Source organism: Cuculus canorus, chromosome 1, assembly GCF_017976375.1.
Source record: "Cuculus canorus isolate bCucCan1 chromosome 1, bCucCan1.pri, whole genome shotgun sequence".
Taxonomy (NCBI): domain Eukaryota; kingdom Metazoa; phylum Chordata; class Aves; order Cuculiformes; family Cuculidae; genus Cuculus; species Cuculus canorus.
The window spans coordinates 8,972,935-8,993,043 of record NC_071401.1 but is presented as its reverse complement, the minus strand read 5'-3'; the positions used below and the strand labels follow the sequence as shown (position 1 = coordinate 8,993,043).

General features: G+C 38.6%; 1 protein-coding gene across 1 annotated transcript in view; it reads left to right on the top strand.

Moving 5' to 3' along the window:
* ARHGAP42 (Rho GTPase activating protein 42) overlaps positions 1 to 20,109 on the top strand; it is a 161,692-nt gene that overhangs the window by 85,277 nt on the left and 56,306 nt on the right. The window contains exon 5 of the mRNA XM_054074108.1: positions 16,473 to 16,574. Coding sequence (XP_053930083.1) covers positions 16,473 to 16,574 — 102 coding nt within the window. The remainder of the gene's footprint in view (positions 1 to 16,472; positions 16,575 to 20,109) is intronic.

Sequence of the window (20,109 nt, the reverse complement as noted above, 5' to 3'; positions counted from 1 at the left end):
TCACGCAGTAGATTTTAACACATATTTAATGATCTAATTGAAGGTGATTTTTTTTTTTTTTTTTTAATTAGCAAGTGTTCAACGTTAGAGCTGAGGCACTACAGGACAGATTGAGTCCTCTCAATTGGACTCGATGATCCTGGAGGTCTTTTCCAACCTAGTGGTTCTGTGATTCTGTGATTCTCTCTTTTCAGCGTATCACACCGGCTGGTTTCTTTTCCATATCCCTTCCAGCTAAAATATGGGCACTTTGCCCATTTTGTATAATTTGTGGAAACTTGACTTGTCTGTGGTCACACAACAGTGTACTGAATGAGTTCAGGAGGGAGCCTGGCTCAGCTAATTCTTATTCTAGCATCTAACATTTTATGCAAAGCTATGTGTGTTTTTGGCAGTCCAGGATACTGGCTTGCACATTGATACCATATAGAGAGCTCTCCCAGCTCATTGTTTTATAAAATGCTAATAAAGTAGTCTTTTCATGCACTGTTCATGGAGTTCAACTGTCAGGCTCAAAAATGAGAGATTCAAACTACCTGCCTAACCCAGATTGCAATAAGAGTTTCAAACATACGCCTTTGAATTGATTTTTATCAGTGGAAGCAATTACAGTTGGCTGTAACATAACTAAATGGAATCAACAGACAGAAGTGAGAAATTAATTCCATTTAATACTGTTTCTTCTAGCAAATACAAAATAGAAATATGATCTAGGAAGAATGAGACCGGTATGAAATACAATAGAAATTTGAGCTTTCTGAAATTCATTGTTAGTAAAGTACAGAAAATGGTCAGATTGCTTATACCCACATCTGTTCCTTGGCCTCAGCCCTTGAGCTCTTGAGTTCTATATCAGATGAGTTGAGCTTGCCAGTTATTTACCTGCAGTTAATGAAGGCTTGTGCAGAAATGTGACTGTATGAACTGGGGTAATAGGAACTGAAAACAAAACAAGAAATGTAGACACTGGCTTGTTGCTTGGATTTCAGCAGCAACTTTCAGAGGACACTGAGAATGTGGCTTTTTATTTATTTTAATTTTATTTTTTTATGTTCTCTAAACATGTCAGGTGTGTGGACTATGTCTCAGCTGTTTGTTTCTGCTCTGAAATAGTGGGTTTGAGCTGTTTCTTTCCCTAGTGTTAACTTACCACAATCTGTAGAATTGTATACATATCAAACCTAGACTTACTGCTGTTTCTCTGTCATCCCTCTCCCCTCCTAAAAAAACCCAAAACATTTTTATGTATGTGTTCCTCTCTTAAGACTGGTTCTGATGGTGCAAACTCCACAGGATAGCTGATAGTTTATTATGTAGAATCATAGAATCATGGAATCATAGAATAGTTTGGGTTGGAACGGACCTTGAAGATCATCTAGTTCCAACCCCCTGCAATGGGGACACGTCCCACTAGATGAGGCTGCCCTAAGCCCCATCCAACTTGACCTTGAACACCTCCAGGGATGGGGCAGCCACAACTCCCTTGGGCAACCTGTGCCAGTGCCTCACCACTGTCATCATGAAGGAATTCTTCCTTATGTCAAGCCTAAATCTGCCCAGCTTATACCCATTGCCCCCAGCTTATACCCATTGCCCCCAGTCCTACCACCACAAGCCTTTGTGAACAGTCCCTCTCCTGCTTTCCTGTAGGCCCCCTTCAGATACTGGAAGGTCACTATAAGGTCTTCTTGGAGCCTTCTGTTCTCCAGGCTGAACAACCCAAACTCTCTCAGCCTGTCATCGTATGGGAGGTGCTCCAGCCCTCCAGTCATCCTTGTAGCCCTCCTCTGGACCCGTTCCAACAGCTCCATATCCTTCTTCTGTTGAGGATTCCAGAACTGGACACAATACTCCAGATGAGGTCTCACAAGAGTGGAACAGAGGGGCAGAATCCCCTCCCTCTACCTGCTGGCCATGATTCTTTTGATGCAGCCCAGGATAAGGTTGGCCTTCTAGGCTGTGAGCGCACATTGCTGGCTCATGCCGACCTTCTCATCGACCAGCAATTTATTTCTAGAGCTGTGAATTACAATTAATCTGCATCAAAATATCTTGTGGACCAGCCTTTTAAGAGATTAGGTATAGAAGCACGAGGTTAATTGTATATGCCTTTTGCACTGTCTGTTTCAGCGGTAGCTAGATACGCAAGCAGCTGGTCTTTGTGATGAGCCTTACGTTGTGAGAGCGTACTTTATAAGCAGTGGTGAATGTCGGATTCTCTCTTTTCTAATTGGACTTTGAAATTATTAACTTTAGTACCCTGTTGAGCTACATTTCCACATCTTGAGGAAAAAAAAATATTAACTAATTCTGTTACCAATATACATAATAGGAAATTATATTAGTTACTACAGTCAGATTTTGGTACGGGAAAGCTTATGACAGCACGCACTTTAAAAGTGCTTACTGAGCTTTTTTCTTTCTTTCTAAAACACTAGATAAAATTCAGCTGGAGATAAAAACAAGGGAACTCCCCCACTGCCCTGCCACACATGCCAGGAGAAAAGATAGAGAAAATGTTATTAATTAATGACAATTTTCACTATGGCAATTGCCATTTTATTTTAGTAGTAAGTATCCTACTGTGATGAACTATGTAGGTCTATCCTATTGTTATGTTTAATGTAGAGAATATTTATTATATCTTCGAAGCAAAAAATATGGTCGCAGAAATCAAAGAGAATATGGAGGATAAAATATATCCTGTTGATGTTTCAAAGCTATATTTCAAATACAAGGACAACATAAACCCAGAGTGCAAAGTTCAAGTGTTTTTGGAGCATCACAAGAATAACATTAAAGACCAGTTCTTCACATGCACTTCAAAAACTTCAGAGTACCCAAGAAATTTGAGAAACGTTCTCCATAAAACATTAGTGTTTGTAATTACACTAGTGATACACAAATCTGTATCCCTTACTCTTCTCAATTTATACTACTTAGTCTTCTGTTTTTATTGCACATATTTCAGTTCTTCCTTTTCTGTACACACTCACTTTAAATAAAGCTGAGTTGTCCCCAGAGACTGCACAACCCCAGCTCGGCACTGGATAGCCTGTTGATTTACTCCATCTGAGTTTAAAAAAAATGACCTCTGCAATTATTGTAGAAACGCGAGCAAAAGCCGGGTGAGGTAACTGAGAAAAGATTTCAGGCATGAAGCATTTTGCCTTATTTGGTAAATGTGGTTTGCAAGTCCCCAGCTGGTAACTTTGGTGAGATCATTGTGTGATGTGTTATGTAGAATAAGGCAAATCCTTCACGGTTCTTTTTATCCATCAAGTAGAATATTTAGCAATATTTGTCCCAATATTCATTGACCTTTAGTACAACTTAAGAAAGATCAAAGACAACAGAAGCAATTTTATTTTTTAAGACTTAAAAGGAGAGTTTTGTTTCCTCTTTACAAGTCTATCTGTTTATTTCATGAAATTATTTATTTTGGCCCAAGGGATTATTTTTTATTATTATTTACTTTCATTCATTTCAAGCTGTGAATTCCTTTCTAATGGGGAAGAAAATCTATGTTCACTGCTGGGATTAATTTTCCTGCATCTATACCACATGATGTAGGCATGCAGGATCTGGCACACTCTCTGTTTTATTTGGATTCTCCGGAAGTTGAGGAGCATAAACCAAACAAAACCTCATCATTTTTTTAAAGTCTGTCAGAAAGCTGTTTCCTTCTTGTCTAATCAAATTATAGCACTCATTGTAAGTCCAAATATTCCTTTAACTGAGAAAAATGAATGACTTTGCTTTAGTGGATAACATGGAAGGCATTTCATTTTAAGCAGAGTCTGTTACTCAAGGTTTGGTGCTTGTGTCCACTAGTTTTGGGATATTTTATCGTCAGTCTGGATCATAGGGAGGGTCCAGGGGAAAGAAGCAGAAATAAAGGCCAGGGCAGGATAGTTGATGGCTGAATATTTTGAATTAAAATACAACACAATCCCCCAAATTAATAGTTAAAAGTGTGAGCAAGAATGTTGACTTCCAAACTTAATTTCCATTTCAGAGGGAAACTGAGCCCCTTATTGAGTGCTTTGAGGCTCAGAAAATTTGGCAAATATTCTCAATTCTTTAAAGAATATGCTTTTTTCAGTCTCAGTAGGATACAGTAGCTCTGCTCATCTGTTAGAGCCTTTCTTGGTCGCCCTGTGGAGAGGGTTACATTCCACAGTTGGAAAACAGGTCTTAAGATTGTTGATGAGACTCTTCAAGAATCTCAAGGAGGATTTAAGAGAAATATATGAAGTGGACAATTGTGTGTGGCACAGAGCAGGACAGGACTTGAAGGAAGCAGAGTTTAGCATTCTGCTCCCTGTACAAAGTCTCTGTCTCGATTCAACTAGTCGAAGGCACCTACTCCACAGCCACTCTATGCCCAGAATAAGACTCCACCCTGAGTTTTGGCATCCTTTATCAAATCAAATTCATAATGATTTCAAAAAGACAGCTTTGTTCTCTTACTTACGCTACAAGGATTACTTCAGAGATGTGCTCATGGATGTTGCATAGTGCCACAGCTGTACCAAACATTTAACACTTACAACGATGAGGCTTTTCACCTGGGTATAAATTAATCTGTTAATCCTGTTCTGTAAAAAGTTGGGAATTTCTTCAGCAGTCTTGGGGAAAATGAGGGCCTCTTTCTCCATTGTTTCCCTTTCTTGTGTAATAAAAATAACAGCATAAAACCAGATCTATTTTATTTGCCCATTATTGAGATAATATTGAGTCTGAGGGTCTTAATTCCACACCTATGGCAGTGTTGTATTTTCAGTTCTAAATGGGAAATCATTTAATTGGGACACTTGGCTGTGTAACCATAGATTTCCCTTCATCCAGTATCATCTACGCAGCAGATTCTGCAGAGGCCTGGGAATATACAAACATGCATTCTCTTACCATTGAAGCAATTTCCTTTTGGCAAAACATGTATAACATAGTTCCACTCCAAAGTGCAGTGGTTGATAGTAGCTGGAAAGCCCCACTTCTCTAATGTAACACAAGATGGGCATCATTACTTGAAACTTTAATGTGTCTTAGTGTAGATATGGGAGCACCAAGAACTCCATCTTTCTGCCAAATGAACAAGTTCCATTATTTCAGGATTTTCCAGGCTACAGTAGCCACCATAGGACTGTTTGTTCCTATGGAGCTTGCCAACCATCTCAAATGATTGTTTTTGTGAAAAGATCATCCCTCCCTAAGAAGTAAACTGACAGCACTGGTCAAGCTTCACAATGCTACTGGGGAGGCATGACTCTTCACCCCAAAGTGATAGTTTGTGTTGCGTTATCAGTGTTGTAAGAGAGTCTGAAAATAGATGCTTTCAAAACAAAACAAAACAAAATATAATCACTTCTGACATTAGCCCCAGACTGTTTCCTTTTTTTTCTAACTGTAAACAGCTCAGCTTCCAGTTGTGTGTATTAATCTTAAAACTTTCTCATAACAAGCCTTGAGTTCTTCCTCAGATCAGCATTGTAGTCCTGTTGCAATGACATGGAAGTTGATGTGGGACCATGAGCTGTGCTGAACGTGCTGCTGGCACACTGAAATTTGGGATGTTGGGTGATTGTTTGGCATAGTCGGGACACAGATTCCCAAGGAGTGTCTTAAAAAGAAAGTACTACTTAAGGAAGAGATACTTTTATCTTCTGCTTTTAAAGTAAAGCAGTGAGTATGTGAACTTATAAGCTAGTCTGTTGCAATTGCTTTATTCGAATGACATATACTTTGCAGCTTTTTTGTGTTTTCTTTGCTTTGAATGCACAAAGGAAAGAAGATATTTACTAAATGCGTGCAGATAAAGTGGCCTCTTCATACACAGTTTATTGGCATACTGGGACATTACTGAAATACACTTCATTTGTGAGGGAATCTAGCATAGGAAAGGGGGGCACGGGGAACCAGGAAGGCCAGTGTATCTCTATGGGGAGGAAGAAAGCCAGTGCTGATGGGAGGAACGGGATGAGGGGAGCATCAACATCACGTGTGGGATGCTGAAAAGGTTGCTGCTCGAGGAGTGAGTGATGGAGACAGAGGAACAGATAAAGACAAGCAGCAATGGCAGGAAAGGGGCAGTGGTGTAGACCAAGGGAAGTTGTTGACTAGCATAACAGAGTTTTAAAAATTGGATGTTCTTTTTGTAGTTGTGAAGTAGTTCACCACTCTGCCTGCTACAATGAAAGCGAGCCTTACAGTCAAGTGCCAAGATCATGCTATAAAAGCTGTTGTGTCTGTAGCAGCCTTGTGCTGTGCTTATACTCTGCACAGCTGGATGCCATATCTTTAGCATTTCTGTGCATTTATCTTAGTAACTGTAGAGCCAAGTCTGTCCTCTCTGTCCTTAGTATGAGAACCAGAGAATCAAGAAGAACAAACCTTTTTTCATTGTTGGCAAAGCACTGGATAACAAGTTGGTACAACTACTGAACTTGAAAGTCCAACTTGTAGCTGTATGAGCACAAGTGAAACTTAGAGATTTGTCCGTGCTTAGCCAGGTGTTGATGTGGAAGATTAGGCAAAAATTGGAGCTGCCTCTTCTCTGTGATTAAGACCAGTTCATTTTGGCATTATCCATTGTAAATGTTTGGGGTTTTTCTGTCCTCACAGTCCATGTGTGGCACTATTTGCATCAAAGACTCTGCCAGAACCCCTCCAGATCTATGGAAAGGTGTTACATTTGTCTTTTCCTGTAAACCTTCTATTCTTTCCGTTTGCCCCACTTTGTCATCTGAACTGAACTGAAACAATAAAAGGCATTGTATTTTATTTTTTTTTTTTTAACGAGCTTTAGGAAACTCTGTAAGCTTGTACTGGAATTAGATCATAAAAAAAAAAAAAATACAACTACTTTCTACTCCTGTAGAGCAGGTCTCCTCTCCAGTCTGATTTTGTAACTGTTCACGTTAACAGGTTTACATGGATAGTGTTGCAAGCTCAATGACTTCAGCATTTTGAGTATTCTAAATCACAATGTGTTATTGCTGATTGACTTTTATTGCCCCAAATTTGAGCTGTCTTCTTTTCTGTAACTATGTAAGCAATGATTTAGGATTGGGTTGAACCTTTTTTTGTCATTTACTCTCTACTCAGCCTATATAGCTGTACTGATTTCTAACAAATATCTGCATTGCTGATGACATGAGCAGTTTATTCCATATGACTTTTGATGAAGTATGCAGTGTTCAAGCTTCTTTCTGAATTCCTATAGAGCATGGATAACAAGTGACTTTCTTTTATAAATCATTTAAAGCTGCAAGCTTTTGTACAGAAACTGGAGACCATCTTGCTGTTATGGTGAAACATTTTCAACTTCAGAAAACAGCTTTAGGGAAGAGTTTAAAAAGTTAGTTTCTTCTGTTCTAGGGAGCTTCTTCATATTTTTTTAAGCAGTAACATGTTAATATCCGAGGTAAGATATTCCAGCAAAAACATACTTCATATTTAGTAGACGGTAAACCAAATAAAACTAGATGATGTGTGTAGACTTACCAGTCCTGCTCTCTGGGCAGAGATTTAACAGATTCCCAGACTGTAGCATCTAGTCTTGGAATTGGCAAATGCCAGATAAACTTGAGACAAATCTGCAGCTGAATAACAGGGAGTTTACTGTGTCCAGCATTACGATCTGCCAGTATTGGCAGGTTTGCATGTATTTTCATGGAAGTGCTGAGGATTTTTAATATTTTTTTCCCATTTCAAGAGAGAATTTTTCTAGAGGAACAATGACATCTTACAAACACTTTCGTGCGTTTAATAATAACTGCTGCTTAATTTGAACAGAGTTTTAAATCTCAGGGCAAAAGTGAAACTTTTCTGCTTTTTGTTTCAGTCTCCACTGTTAAGCCCCTTCTAGCCACATGTATCTGATAGAATTAAATAGGGTAGTATTAGGAAATGTCTGTAGGATTTGCCTCTTCCAGGAAACACTTTTGGAAGTACCTGATAGCTGGATCTGTAAAGGCATTACAGAGTGAAAAGAAAATTTTCTTCAGAAGTTTATGAACTTGAAAATAAATTCTCTCTTGCAGATTTATTCAGTATTTTACATAGCTGTGAATGCAATCCTAAACTTAAATTAGTTTTGGGTTGTTTAAAGTACGTTTTTAGCTTTATGCATATCTTACCTGATTTTAATTGAGGTTATTTTTTAAACTGCCAGTTTTTAATACCTTTCTTCATAGCTTTAATGCTGCTAAACACTCTTGTATTCCTAGTTTATTGCCTTGTTATACTTCATAGTTGCAATATGTTCTTTTTATTGTAATTATTTGTGTCTTACAGCATATTATTTTATGGATATTATGGTTGTTCTTTTTTTAGTAAAGAATTGATTTAAAGATTTATAGTTGTTAGGACATTTAATTTTCTACATAATGCATTCAGCTTCAATTTGAAAGTGTTTTCACTAGCAGTTATGAGTAACATAAGTCATAATTTATTACTATGTTAACACTATTTTATACTGAGTAGCAATCACTTCTTTATAAACTATGGTGTAACTTTGTTCCAGTTCGTATTATTTGCTAACAATACATAAACAATGCCCTTTAACCTCCTAGCTTTCTCACAGATTTGTAGAAATCTTATAGCCTCATGATAAGCTTAAATTCTGATTGGAAGGAGGAGGAGGAGGGAAGGGATTTTATATCTCCTTTTCACTTTTCCTTTTGGAAAACATCTTTTAGCCTTATCTTGAACAGTAAGCATTCATATAACAAATACAAATCTCTATCAAGAAGATATCCCCCTATCCGGATATCTATCGAAATACCGTCTGTGGTCTCGGATGCCTATGATATTTTCTATTTTATTAAAACCACAGAAAAACCACCACCATCCCAACTGACCAACCACTTCCATGATAATTCCAAGCAAAACCTCAGGCAAAATTAAATGGAAGGTGCATTTATTATTTTTCTGCTCAGTAGAGAAGTTGTGAGACTCTGAGACCACACATTTTCCATTAAATCACAGAATCACAGAATCACAGAATCACAGAATCACAAGGTTGGAAAGGACCCATTGGATCATCGAGTCCAACCATTCCTAACACTCCCTAAACCATGTCCCTAAGCACTTCATCCACCCGTTCCTTAAACACCTCCAGGGAAGGCGACTCGACCACCTCCCTGGGCAGCCTGTTCCAGTACCCAATGACTCTTACTGTGAAGAATTTTTTTCTGATATCCAACCTGAACCTCCCCTGGCGGAGCTTCAGGCCATTCCCTCTAGTCCTGTCCCCTGTCACTCGGGAGAAGAGGCCAGCTCCCTCCTCTCCACAACCTCCTTTCAGGTAGTTGTAGAGAGTAATAAGGTCTCCCCTCAGCCTCCTCTTCTCCAGGCTAAACAACCCCAGCTCTCTCAGCCGCTCCTCATAAGACTTGTTCTCCAGCCCCCTCACCAGCTTTGTCGCTCTTCTCTGGACACGCTCCAGAGCCTCAACATCCTTCTTGTGGTGAGGGGCCCAGAACTGAACACAGTACTCGAAGTGCGGTCTCACCAGTGCTGAGTACAGAGGGAGAATAACCTCCCTGGACCTGCCAGTGACCCCATTTCTGATACAAGCCAAGATGCCGTTGGCCTTCTTGGCCACCTGGGCACACTGCTGGCTCATGTTCAGTCGGCTGTCAACCAGCACCCCCAGGTCCTTCTCTTCCGTGCAGCTCTCCAGCCATTCTTCCCCCAGTCTGTAGCGCTGCATAGGGTTGTTGTGCCCCAAGTGCAGGACCCGGCATTTGGCCTTGTTAAACCTCATCCCATTGGTCTCGGCCCAGCAGTCCAGCCTGTTCAGATCCCTTTGCAGAGCCTCCCTACCCTCCAGCAGGTCGACACTTCCTCCCAGCTTAGTGTCATCTGCAAACTTGCTAAGGGTGCACTCGATGCCTTCATCCAGGTCATTGATAAAGACATTGAACAGAGCTGGACCCAGTACTGAGCCCTGAGGAACTCCACTTGTGACTGGCCTCCAGCTGGAGTTAACTCCATTGACCACCACTCTCTGGGCCCGGCCATCCAACCAGTTTTCAACCCAGGAGAGTGTGCGCCTGTCCAGGCCAGAGGCTGACAGTTTCTGACGCAGAATGCTGTGAGAAACTGTGTCAAAGGCTTTACTGAAGTCCAAGAAGACTACATCCACAGCCTTTCCCCATACAGTAGTTGAGTGATTTTGTCATAGAAGGTGATCCATACAATGTGAGCTCAAATCAGCCTTTCCAAGGCTAAGTTTGGTTTGTTTTCTAGTTTACAGTTCTAGTTTTCTTTGTCCTACTGCTTAGTAAAAGATGATCCCAAATATTTACAACTCCAAACAAGATTCCAATAACATTGTAGAAATAGATTTTAAATTTTTCTTTGGAAGAGAATGAAAAAGGTGTCAGTGAAAAATATACAGAAAGTCTACACTGCCAGCAATGAGCCATCTCCACTAGGATGTTATATTGACTTTTTTGCATTTGTTGTCAGAGAGGAAGAAAGGGGACATGACCTTATTGATCTCAGCAGAGTTCACCATTGCCTTCAGTTTCTTCCACTGACAAATATGTCTGACTTGACCTATATTCAAGTTGTACTATTTCATTTCTGTGCCAATTTCTACAGTTCTTGCATCTCACCATGAGTTGGTGAGAAAAATCTCATTTTGGGTGGTGGGAAAACAGAAAACATCATAACCATGTTTCACAATATTCACTTATTTCCTAATCAAGTGAGGGATTCCCACTGAATTTTTTTCTCCAAATAGTTTCTTTGTAATGTTTTGTATTTTCATTCCTTTCTTGATCCTTTTAAATTCATCTCTTACAAAACATATTTATTTTATGGCTGCACAAGGATATTGTTATTGAAAATGAATCTGAACTAAATGCACAGGTTATTTTAGTTTTAAAGAATATGTTGAAGTTTAAGTGTATGAATTGTGGGACAACAAAGAGTGAAAACATTTTCTTTTAGAAGCAAATGTAAGATTTAGCTAAGGTATGCTAATAGACAAGTATAGCACCAAAAGTAAGCCACTAGAAAAAATGGAAATAAATTAGAAGGATGGCAAAGACTCCTTATGAAGAATAAAGAGCAATGATATATATAATAAGACATATAACAATTTTTATGTAAAATACTGGACACAAAGTAGTGGAATATTTAAACCATTAAAAGAATACCTGATTTCTTGGTGTTTCCACTGGAAAAGAAAAATCAACTTCAAAATGTACTAACTTTCTCTGATTTACACCCAAAAATACAGCTTGTGGTTAAACTTTGTAGTAAACATGCCTCTGCTTTGTTACATTTATATGATTAGTTACACCATGGGATCAAAGTCTTTCTGGACAGGAGAAGTTATCTGACTCAGTTGAGTCATCTTTTTAATAACTGATGTCTGATCTTTTCACAGCCATAGCTTTCTGTAAAACACGACGGATGGGAGAACACCTTTTGAGGTGAACTTCTAACTGGCACATCTGTAATTAGTGGTATCTGGAGCAAAAATTATTTCTGAAAGATGATTTTCTCTTTTTGGAAATTGTTGAATCAGTTTTGAAGTAAAACTATAGAGGAAAACTAAGCAGAGAGAACCAAACCAGGAATTAGATCTGGTGTTACATTATCTGGTACATTAGTATCTGGTAATACTAGATCTGGTATTACATTACTTGACTCTGTCAGGAGAGTACTGAAAGTTAGTAATACTCCATTCCACGCCTAGAAGCTAGGTGTTTGGATAGGGGCTTTCCTTATAGGGTTGTTAGGGATTTGAGGCATTTAAAACTGTAAATGAACTGACTTCAGACTTAGTGACTTGACACATCTGTGAATGGTTAAACAATTATATATTTACAGTGCTTAGCATCTGCAGAATTAGATCTGTAGAAAAGGTGTTGATGACTTTATACATCAGTGTAAAATAAGTCAAGGATCAGTATTTTGTAACTTGTCATTTTCTGGTTTTATTTTTTTTTTTTTTTATTGCACCCTCTTAATTACCTCACTTGGTTTTTTTTTTCCATTTGTTCTAGCTGATATTTTTGTGGAATTGATTGGTAGGTTTCCAGAGCAAAGAGAAAGGATGAGGGTTACTTGCAGGAAGGATGTGTGAGGAAGAAAGGTAGCTGGAGGCTGAAGGGACTAACAGTCAGAATGCAGAGGTCAGGAATAGCACCTTCTTCATGTCTGTGCGTCTTATGTTTTGTGTCATGGCTGGTACGGTCTGTTTTGGTAACAGTACAGCACAAGCTTTTTCTTATCAACCCACATCTCTTTTCACCTTTGGGTTTGATCCAACATGGAATTTAGAGGCAGAAGCAATCCTCTGTCTCTTAAGGTTTGAGGAGATAGTTTTGCATTGGAACTCTCTTTGTAAACCTCCTGGCTTGTAGAAAAGCAGCATTCTCAGTCTCATGGGCACAGACTGCTGGAACCAGGATCCAGATGATTAATCTGGGCAGCTGATGTGTATAAGAGAGTGTTTTGAGGGTTGCAGAAGAAAAAGCTAAAGCTGGAATGAGATAAGTCTGTGACTCCACTTAGGATGCGCCTGTGTACTCTGAGTCACTGGCTGAGTGTGTGAGATGAGCGTTATCTTGGCATAAGCTTAAGTGTTTCTTCTCTTCCAGAAAATGAATCACCTGCTTCTCAGTGTATTCTTTCTTTGTAAATTTTTATGAAGTAAACAGTTTTCAGAGGCTTCAGTAGATTCAAATATGTGGTTTTACTGGCATAGCAGAAGGCATTTCAAGCAAAGGGAAATTGCTTACCTGTTGGGGCCAGTATTTTTTAGACTTTTCCCAGAAACATGTCTGAGTGATGAGTATAGTGCCAGAAACACTGTCCTGCTGGCATTGCAGCCTTATTCCCAGAAGTGTCACTGAGTAGACACTAATACAGTCAAAACTGCCAAATGATCTTTATTCTCAGTCTCCTTCTGTTTCTTCTCCTTACTTTGTCTGCTTTCAGCTTTCATAGGAGAATTTTTTTTTTTTTTTTGTGTTAAAGTATGGAAAAAAAGGAGAACTTAAGGAGAGACTGTCCTTGGAAATGCTCAGGCATGAAGTTATCCTGGTATAAAGGAACCTCCAAATTGTTTGTTTTCTCTTAACTAGTGTAAAACCTGTGGACATCAGTGGCAGAGTGAACGAGTGTTACAGCAGAGAGGTACAGTCTGGAAAGGTGCTGGCCAAAGACCAAGAGAACTTTCAAATTCTATGTGCCTTCATGGATGGTGTCACAGAGAAGTGAAGTTTTACATGAGATACAAGATGCCTTGCAACCACAATTAGTTTATTTGAACTTTTTCTTTTCTTGTTCTTGGGGGAGTTATATCTGTTTAGATGCGATCATTTACTTTCCATGTTTTCATTTTTACATATAAAGAGAATAGATAATGTGATATGTAATTTACAGGTTTTGTTGTAGATGTTAGCACAAAATATAAGCAGCTGGATTTGGTGCATTGGGAACTAAATTAAATGTGTAAATGGGTCCCTCTTGGCAATGATGTTTATTTGCCGTACTGTATTATAGAAGAGGAGCCAAGTCCCATTTTCACACCTTTCTTTTTAACTCTCACCAAGCAGCTTAGACTTCAGACTCTTTTCCAGCTTTTGTTAGTAAAGGTTATGTTAATGTTAACATGAGCTTGAGTGCCTGACCGTAATTCAGATCATGCATTACCCATAGATCAGCTTGATTCTGAGACAAATAGTTCATGAATCAAGAGGAATACCTACTGTGTTCGTAACATAAATCTGTTAGGGAAGGAATTAGTGCTGTCCTAGTTGCTCTGGGTGATTCCCAGTCTGACACAGGTGATCCTGCAGGAGCTTTACCCATGGCTGCACATCTCATTCCTTAGGTCGGCCTTTAAGGCAACAAAGGCAAGCACAATGTCAACCCTAGATGTGCAGAAAATGTCATTTCCATCCAGGATTCATTTTCAAAGTCTGTGGCAAGTTACATTCTGAAGTAGATGGACTCCTGGACAGGGTATCCACCATTGAACTCCACCAGCTTGTGACCAAAGATTTCAATATTGCCATCAGGCAGATTCCTCTTGTAACTTTCAGTGGAAAAAAAAGTAGAAGTAATTATCTTTGTGTTTTTCATTGTATCTGTTGAGTTGCCCCTTGACTTGGGGATTTCCTCAAGGTCATTACTTTGCGACTTGTGTCAGTTGAATTTTAAAATAATCCAGTTCATTTTTTTTGTGTTCAGCACCTTAGCATCGCTAAGACAAGAAAGTATGCAACTAGTTGCACCTTTTATTCAAAAGATACATACCTGTGGTATGTGATCAACTAAATTGGATTTCTTTTTGTGACCGAAGCAGATGTTGAGATACTCAGATTGGTTTGCTTGATCATAAGGAGCTGGCATTTAAATATTCCCCAATAAAACTGTGGCTGAGGAACAGAGCTGTGATATCAGTCCCACAGAAGTTGATTTCTTGGCTAATTGGTCATTTGGCAAGTACTTCCTTCTGCCTTCTCTCTTTGTTTGAAGAATGTACTTGGGAAAAATTTTAGCGGATAATTCTTATAGCTTCTTTTCCCTTGCTAGGCAAAATAAAAGCTTTGATTTTTTTTTTTTCTTTACTTCCTATTGATCTTTTTTCCTCATATCTACATAGCTGCAACAAATACAGAAGGCATTAGGAATTTTTCTGTATTGTTAATTGATGTTTTGTTGGGTCAAGTACCTTCTTTTCCTTATGTCTTTTGAAGATATTTCTATTGTGAGGTAATGAGCGCATTAAATTGAATGTATTTTTTATACTAAATATAGTTGAACTTTTTGCAGGATAGGAAGTGTGCTTTAGAATCATAGAATCATAGAATCATAGAATAGTTTGGGTTGGAAGGGACCTTAAAGATCATCCAGTTCCAGCTCCCCCTGCTGTGGGCAGGGACACTTCACACTAGATCAGGCTGCCCAAGGCCCCGTCCAACCTGACCTGGAACACCTCCAGGAATGGGGCAACCTGTGCCAGTGCCTCACTGCTCTCATGGTGAAGAAATTCTTCCTTATGTCTAGTCTAAATCTGCCCGTCTCCAGTTTATACCCATTGCCACCTATAATCTAGTATAATTACCACTGTGAACTTTAGCAACTGGAATTAATCAGTAAGTGGTTTGTTGTTACAGCTGGTAGATATTTTTTTCATTCATGGCATTAAATTCTTCCTTCCATTTCTCATTTCTCTGACTTACCTGGCTTTCTCATTATATGACAAAGAAAAACAGGGTGGAGCTGCAATGCAGGCTAGTTATTTGGATTTGTATAGAACAATTTCTGGGGAGAAAGGGGTCAGGAAAAGAATCGCTACAATTCTGAAGATGACCTGGTGTATTGCATTATGTCCAGTATTTTTTTTTTCACATTAATAGCTTTGCACATGTGTAAGAAGGCCTGGTTGTCTTGAGTTTTCTTTGTTTTCTTGAAATAGCTTGTTAATCAGTAGAAAAAAATCATTAGGTCTTACCTAAAATTGTAAAAGTCACTGGCAAAAAGTTTCTCTTAATTAGAGGATATACAATTTTATAATTAAAAATTATATTCTTATCATTAATAGTACTCTGATGAGTTATTTACTTTAATCCATTCTTCTATTTCCTTTTTTAAAGGTGGAAGAACTTTTGAGAAAACTGACTTTTTCTTGGATTTCAGATTTTAAATTGAGAATAGACAATTTAAAAAAAAATTAAAGGTATTAATTATAATAAGGTGACAGAAGAGAAGATGTTTCTTAATTTACTCATAGCGGTAGCTTTCTTTTCTGTTATCATATGTTAAAATATTCTTTTAGTAGAAATGTGAGATTGTTTCCACGTGATGGGAAAAACAAGAGGAGCTGGGAAGGACAAAGGCAAGATAACTCTTTTAAATGAGACAAGCTTAGATATTCAGACACATCAAAATGTTATTGGAAACAGACTTTTGGACCAATTTTCTTTTCCACCCATGTATGTGTTTTTCCATCATCCTCATATTTTAAGAGTGTGGGTGGAAAATAAGCATATATTAGTCTTAAATGCAAGGGATAGGCCTGTATCATCATCAGATTTGTTATAATCACACAGCTGTTACACAGTGGTTTTATTCAGAAAAGACAGTGTGACTGGTAGGTACATTTATAAAACTCAGGGAAGATTAATTTTACATTAAATGTCTGCTTAGCAAGATACCACCTACATAAAAGTTCATGTACTTTTATTATGGGAAACTGTATGTCTGTTGTGTAGGTTTATTATTTAGAGGAAAAGGCCTGCTTAATATTTTTGTTTAATAACTGAATCAATCTTCATAGTATGTTCAGGCCCAATTCAGAATTAAACCCTAAAAACCTCAGAACCAACAAAAATGGCTTTATAACCAGGCATATTTTGGCACCTATTCTTCCTTTTGCTTCAAGATAGCTGTGATACTTAGTCAAATAGTTTACTTGGCTGTGTTTAATTTTTCAGGATGGGAAGAAGAAGTTTGACAAGGAAAGTGAGAAGTATTATTCCATCCTAGAGAAGCACTTAAATTTATCAGCAAAGAAGAAAGAATCTCACCTGCAAGATGTAAGCACTAAACTCACTCTTGCCCAGTTTCATATTTGCATAGAGTTCATGATAACAGATTGATCTTCTTCAAGACATGGTGTATTTTATTAATATGAAATTTTGGTGATGTCTTGTAGTCATGCTTGTTGTGAATGTAATTTCTTGAGTGGGATTAACATGACCCTAATAAGCATTAACTATTATAACAAGGCAGTGTTCTACCTGCCCAACTTTGTGTACTTCAAGTACAGCTGATGTTTATGGATTGCAACCACAGAAGTATATTGCTACAATAAAAAAGTGTCTTTTGTAAGTTACATGTGGAATATTTGAAAGTCATATAATTAAATTGCTTTTTTTGCTATTTAATTTTTTACGTGATTAATTTATGCTTCTGTTTCACATAAATTTTAATCTGGGAGACTGAACTAAGATCACGTTAATGATGCTTTTTTATGCTTTCTTTTCCCCCTTTTTTCACGTTATTCTGAGATTCTGGCATCATGCCCTGAAATTGTATCCACAACTTAAGCTTTGATGAGTCTGTATGGCTAATTCTTTTCTGTTAAAAAAACCCAAATGAACAAATAGTGAAGATTTCCAGTTTAATTGGAGGTTTCCAGGGCTTTTCAGTATGATTGTAGAAATAATGTTTTGTCTTTGAAGCAAATTACAGTAAAACCAGCAGTTTGGTATCAATGACACTTTAGGATTTGTGCCAAAAGTAGTTAAAAATTATTTTTATGAGATTACTCTTGTAATGGTGACTCTTAAATCAGGGGGATTAGTTTGCAGATGAAATTTTCACAGAGGATGTGACCATCACTGTCACAAATTGTAGGAATTTTTTTTCTTGTTTACCAATAATACTATACTATGAATTGAGGCTTAGCTGTTCAAAAGTTGTAATAATGTTAATACTCTTGAATTGCCATTGCTGTCTACATAGTGATCAGTCTAGATAAGACAATAGTTATGTAGGATTGGTTAATTGTTCTGCTGGTATTTCAAAGTTTTATATGTACAGCTTTCACTTTTCTGGTGTATTGATGAAGAAGCAGTTCTGTTAGAGGCTAAGCAAGCAGCTGAGAAAAAAATCTTATCAAAATGAAGAGAAGTGAACTTAAGCACCAATTTACTCTAGAGTAGGAATAAAATAAACAAAATGTTTTACTCTTGAGATGTGAGAATAATTGCAGTCTAAAAAGAGCAACTGAAGTGAAAAGTAACGAATGTGAATCTAATAAACTGTGGTAGAATAGCAGTGGACTTGGCTCAAGTGTATAAACTGATGGAAAACCAGAATAAATTTTTCCACTGTGTCCTCAACTGACATCTCTGGACTGTGGCTGAGGTTTCTTGCTTTTCTAGATGCCCCACTTGTAAAGCACCTAGGGCATAACTTTTCGTATCTGCCTTCCCTGATTTTATGCAACTATAGGTGTGCTGAATTGGCGACATAGATCCACCATAAATAGAAGGTACAATAACAAATCAGTACCAGAAATATTAACAGCAGAGGCTTTTTTTGGCCTGTATCTGTATCATAAATAAAAGGAGGCCAAGCACCAATTCCTGGCCTGAAATCTGTGTGACAGGTGCTGACTCTCATCCAGAGTGGTTCGACCATATATACAGGAGAGTGTTCATTGGAGCAGCCCCCAGCACCTCTTTTTTAACTCAATGTTTCTCTGGATTGCTGAGGTTTCTTGGTACCTCATCTCAATGTGTGGGTTAGAGAGTCCTGGGATGAGCAAGGAGTAGTTCTCATACTGTGTTGGCTATTTTAGATACCTCACTTGAGTGCAATTGAAAGCATTTTAATTGAGCATCTAAAGTTTGATGGTCTGAAATATTCTACAGTGAGTGGTTTGTGTATATTCATCTAATTGAAATGTGTTGTATATTTTAAGAGCCTGCACGACAGCTTATGCAGTTTACATAGATGATTAGACTAATTTTCCTTTAGTATCAGAAGGAAACACCGTAATACTGTCTTTTCACTGCTTACAGAAGTCCACAGAGCAGAAAATGGTCCAAATTGAGTGATGTGAAAACGTTAATAAACTAATTTTATTTCTCTGAAATCTGTTCCAGAATCAGGCATAAATATAGAGCAAAGGCTTCACTCTCAAAGTTTAGGTGAAGTTCTGCTATACATTTTAATAATATCTGATATCAATGAAAATATTACTCACTATAGCTAGCTATCATACAAGTAGAGACTCAAAATCCTATCAAATCTTTTTATTTTTACATGCAGTTTGGACTCATAGAAAAATATGAAAATCCTTTCGTCTTCTGAAAGTTTAAATTCACTTTCAAAGTGGTTCTTTCATACTTGAAATTGGATGTGATCTATCTAGACTTTTATAAAGACTTTGACACAGTCCCCCACGTCATCGTTCTCTCTAAGTAGGAGAGATATGGATTTGATGGGTGGACAGTGGATAAAAAACTGGTTGGATGATCGTATTCAAAGAGTAGTGGTCAATAGCTCAAAGTCCAGATGGAGATCCATGATGAGTGGTGTAGCTCGGGGCCCATACTGGGATCAGTGCTGTTTAATGTCTTTATCAATGATATTGACAGCGAGATTGAGTGCACCCTCAGCAAGTTTGCAGATGACACCAAGCTGAGTGGTGTAGTTGCCACACCGGAAGGACGGGATGTCATTCAGAGGGAGCTGGACAGACTGGAGAAGTGGGCCTCTGAGAACCTCATGAGGTTCAACAAGGTCAGGTGTAAGGTCCTACACCTGGGTTGGGGCAATCTCCATTTTCAGTACACGATAGGAGATGATGTGATTGAAAGCAGCCCTGCAGAGAAGGACTTGGTTGTGCTGGTCGATGAGAAGCTCAACATGAGCCATCAATGTGCACTTGCAGCCCAGAAGGCCAACCATATCCTGGGCTACATCAAAAGAAGCATGGCCAGCAGGGCGAGGGAAGTGATTCTGCCCCTCTATTCCTCTCTTGTGAGACCTCATCTGGAAAACTGTGTCCAGTTCTGGAATCCTCAACGTAAGAGGGATATGGAGCTGTTGGCATGGGTCCAGAGAAGGGCTACGAAGATGATCGGAGGGCTGGAGCACCTTCCTTACGAGGACAGGTTGAGAGAGTTGGGCTTGTTCATCCTGAAGAAGAGAAGGCGCCAAGGAGATCTTATAGGGACCTTCCAGTACCTGAAGGTGGTCTACAGGAAAGCTGGGGAGGGACTGTTCATAAAGGCTTGTGGTGATAGGATGAGGGGTAACGGTTATAAACTGGAAGTGGGCAGATTTAGACTGGACATTAGGAAGAATTTCTTCGCGATGAGAGTAGTAAGACAGTGGAACAGGTTGCCAAGGAAAGTTGTGGCTGCCCCATCCCTGACGGTGTCCAAGGCCAGGTTGGATGGGGCCTTGGGCAGCCTGATCTAGTGGTATGTCCCTGCCCATGGCAGGGGGTTTGAAACTGGGTGATCTTTAAGGTCCCTTCCAACTCAAACTATTCTATGATTCTATGATATCCTCTGTGTTCACTCAAATTCATGAACTTCTACAGATATCTTT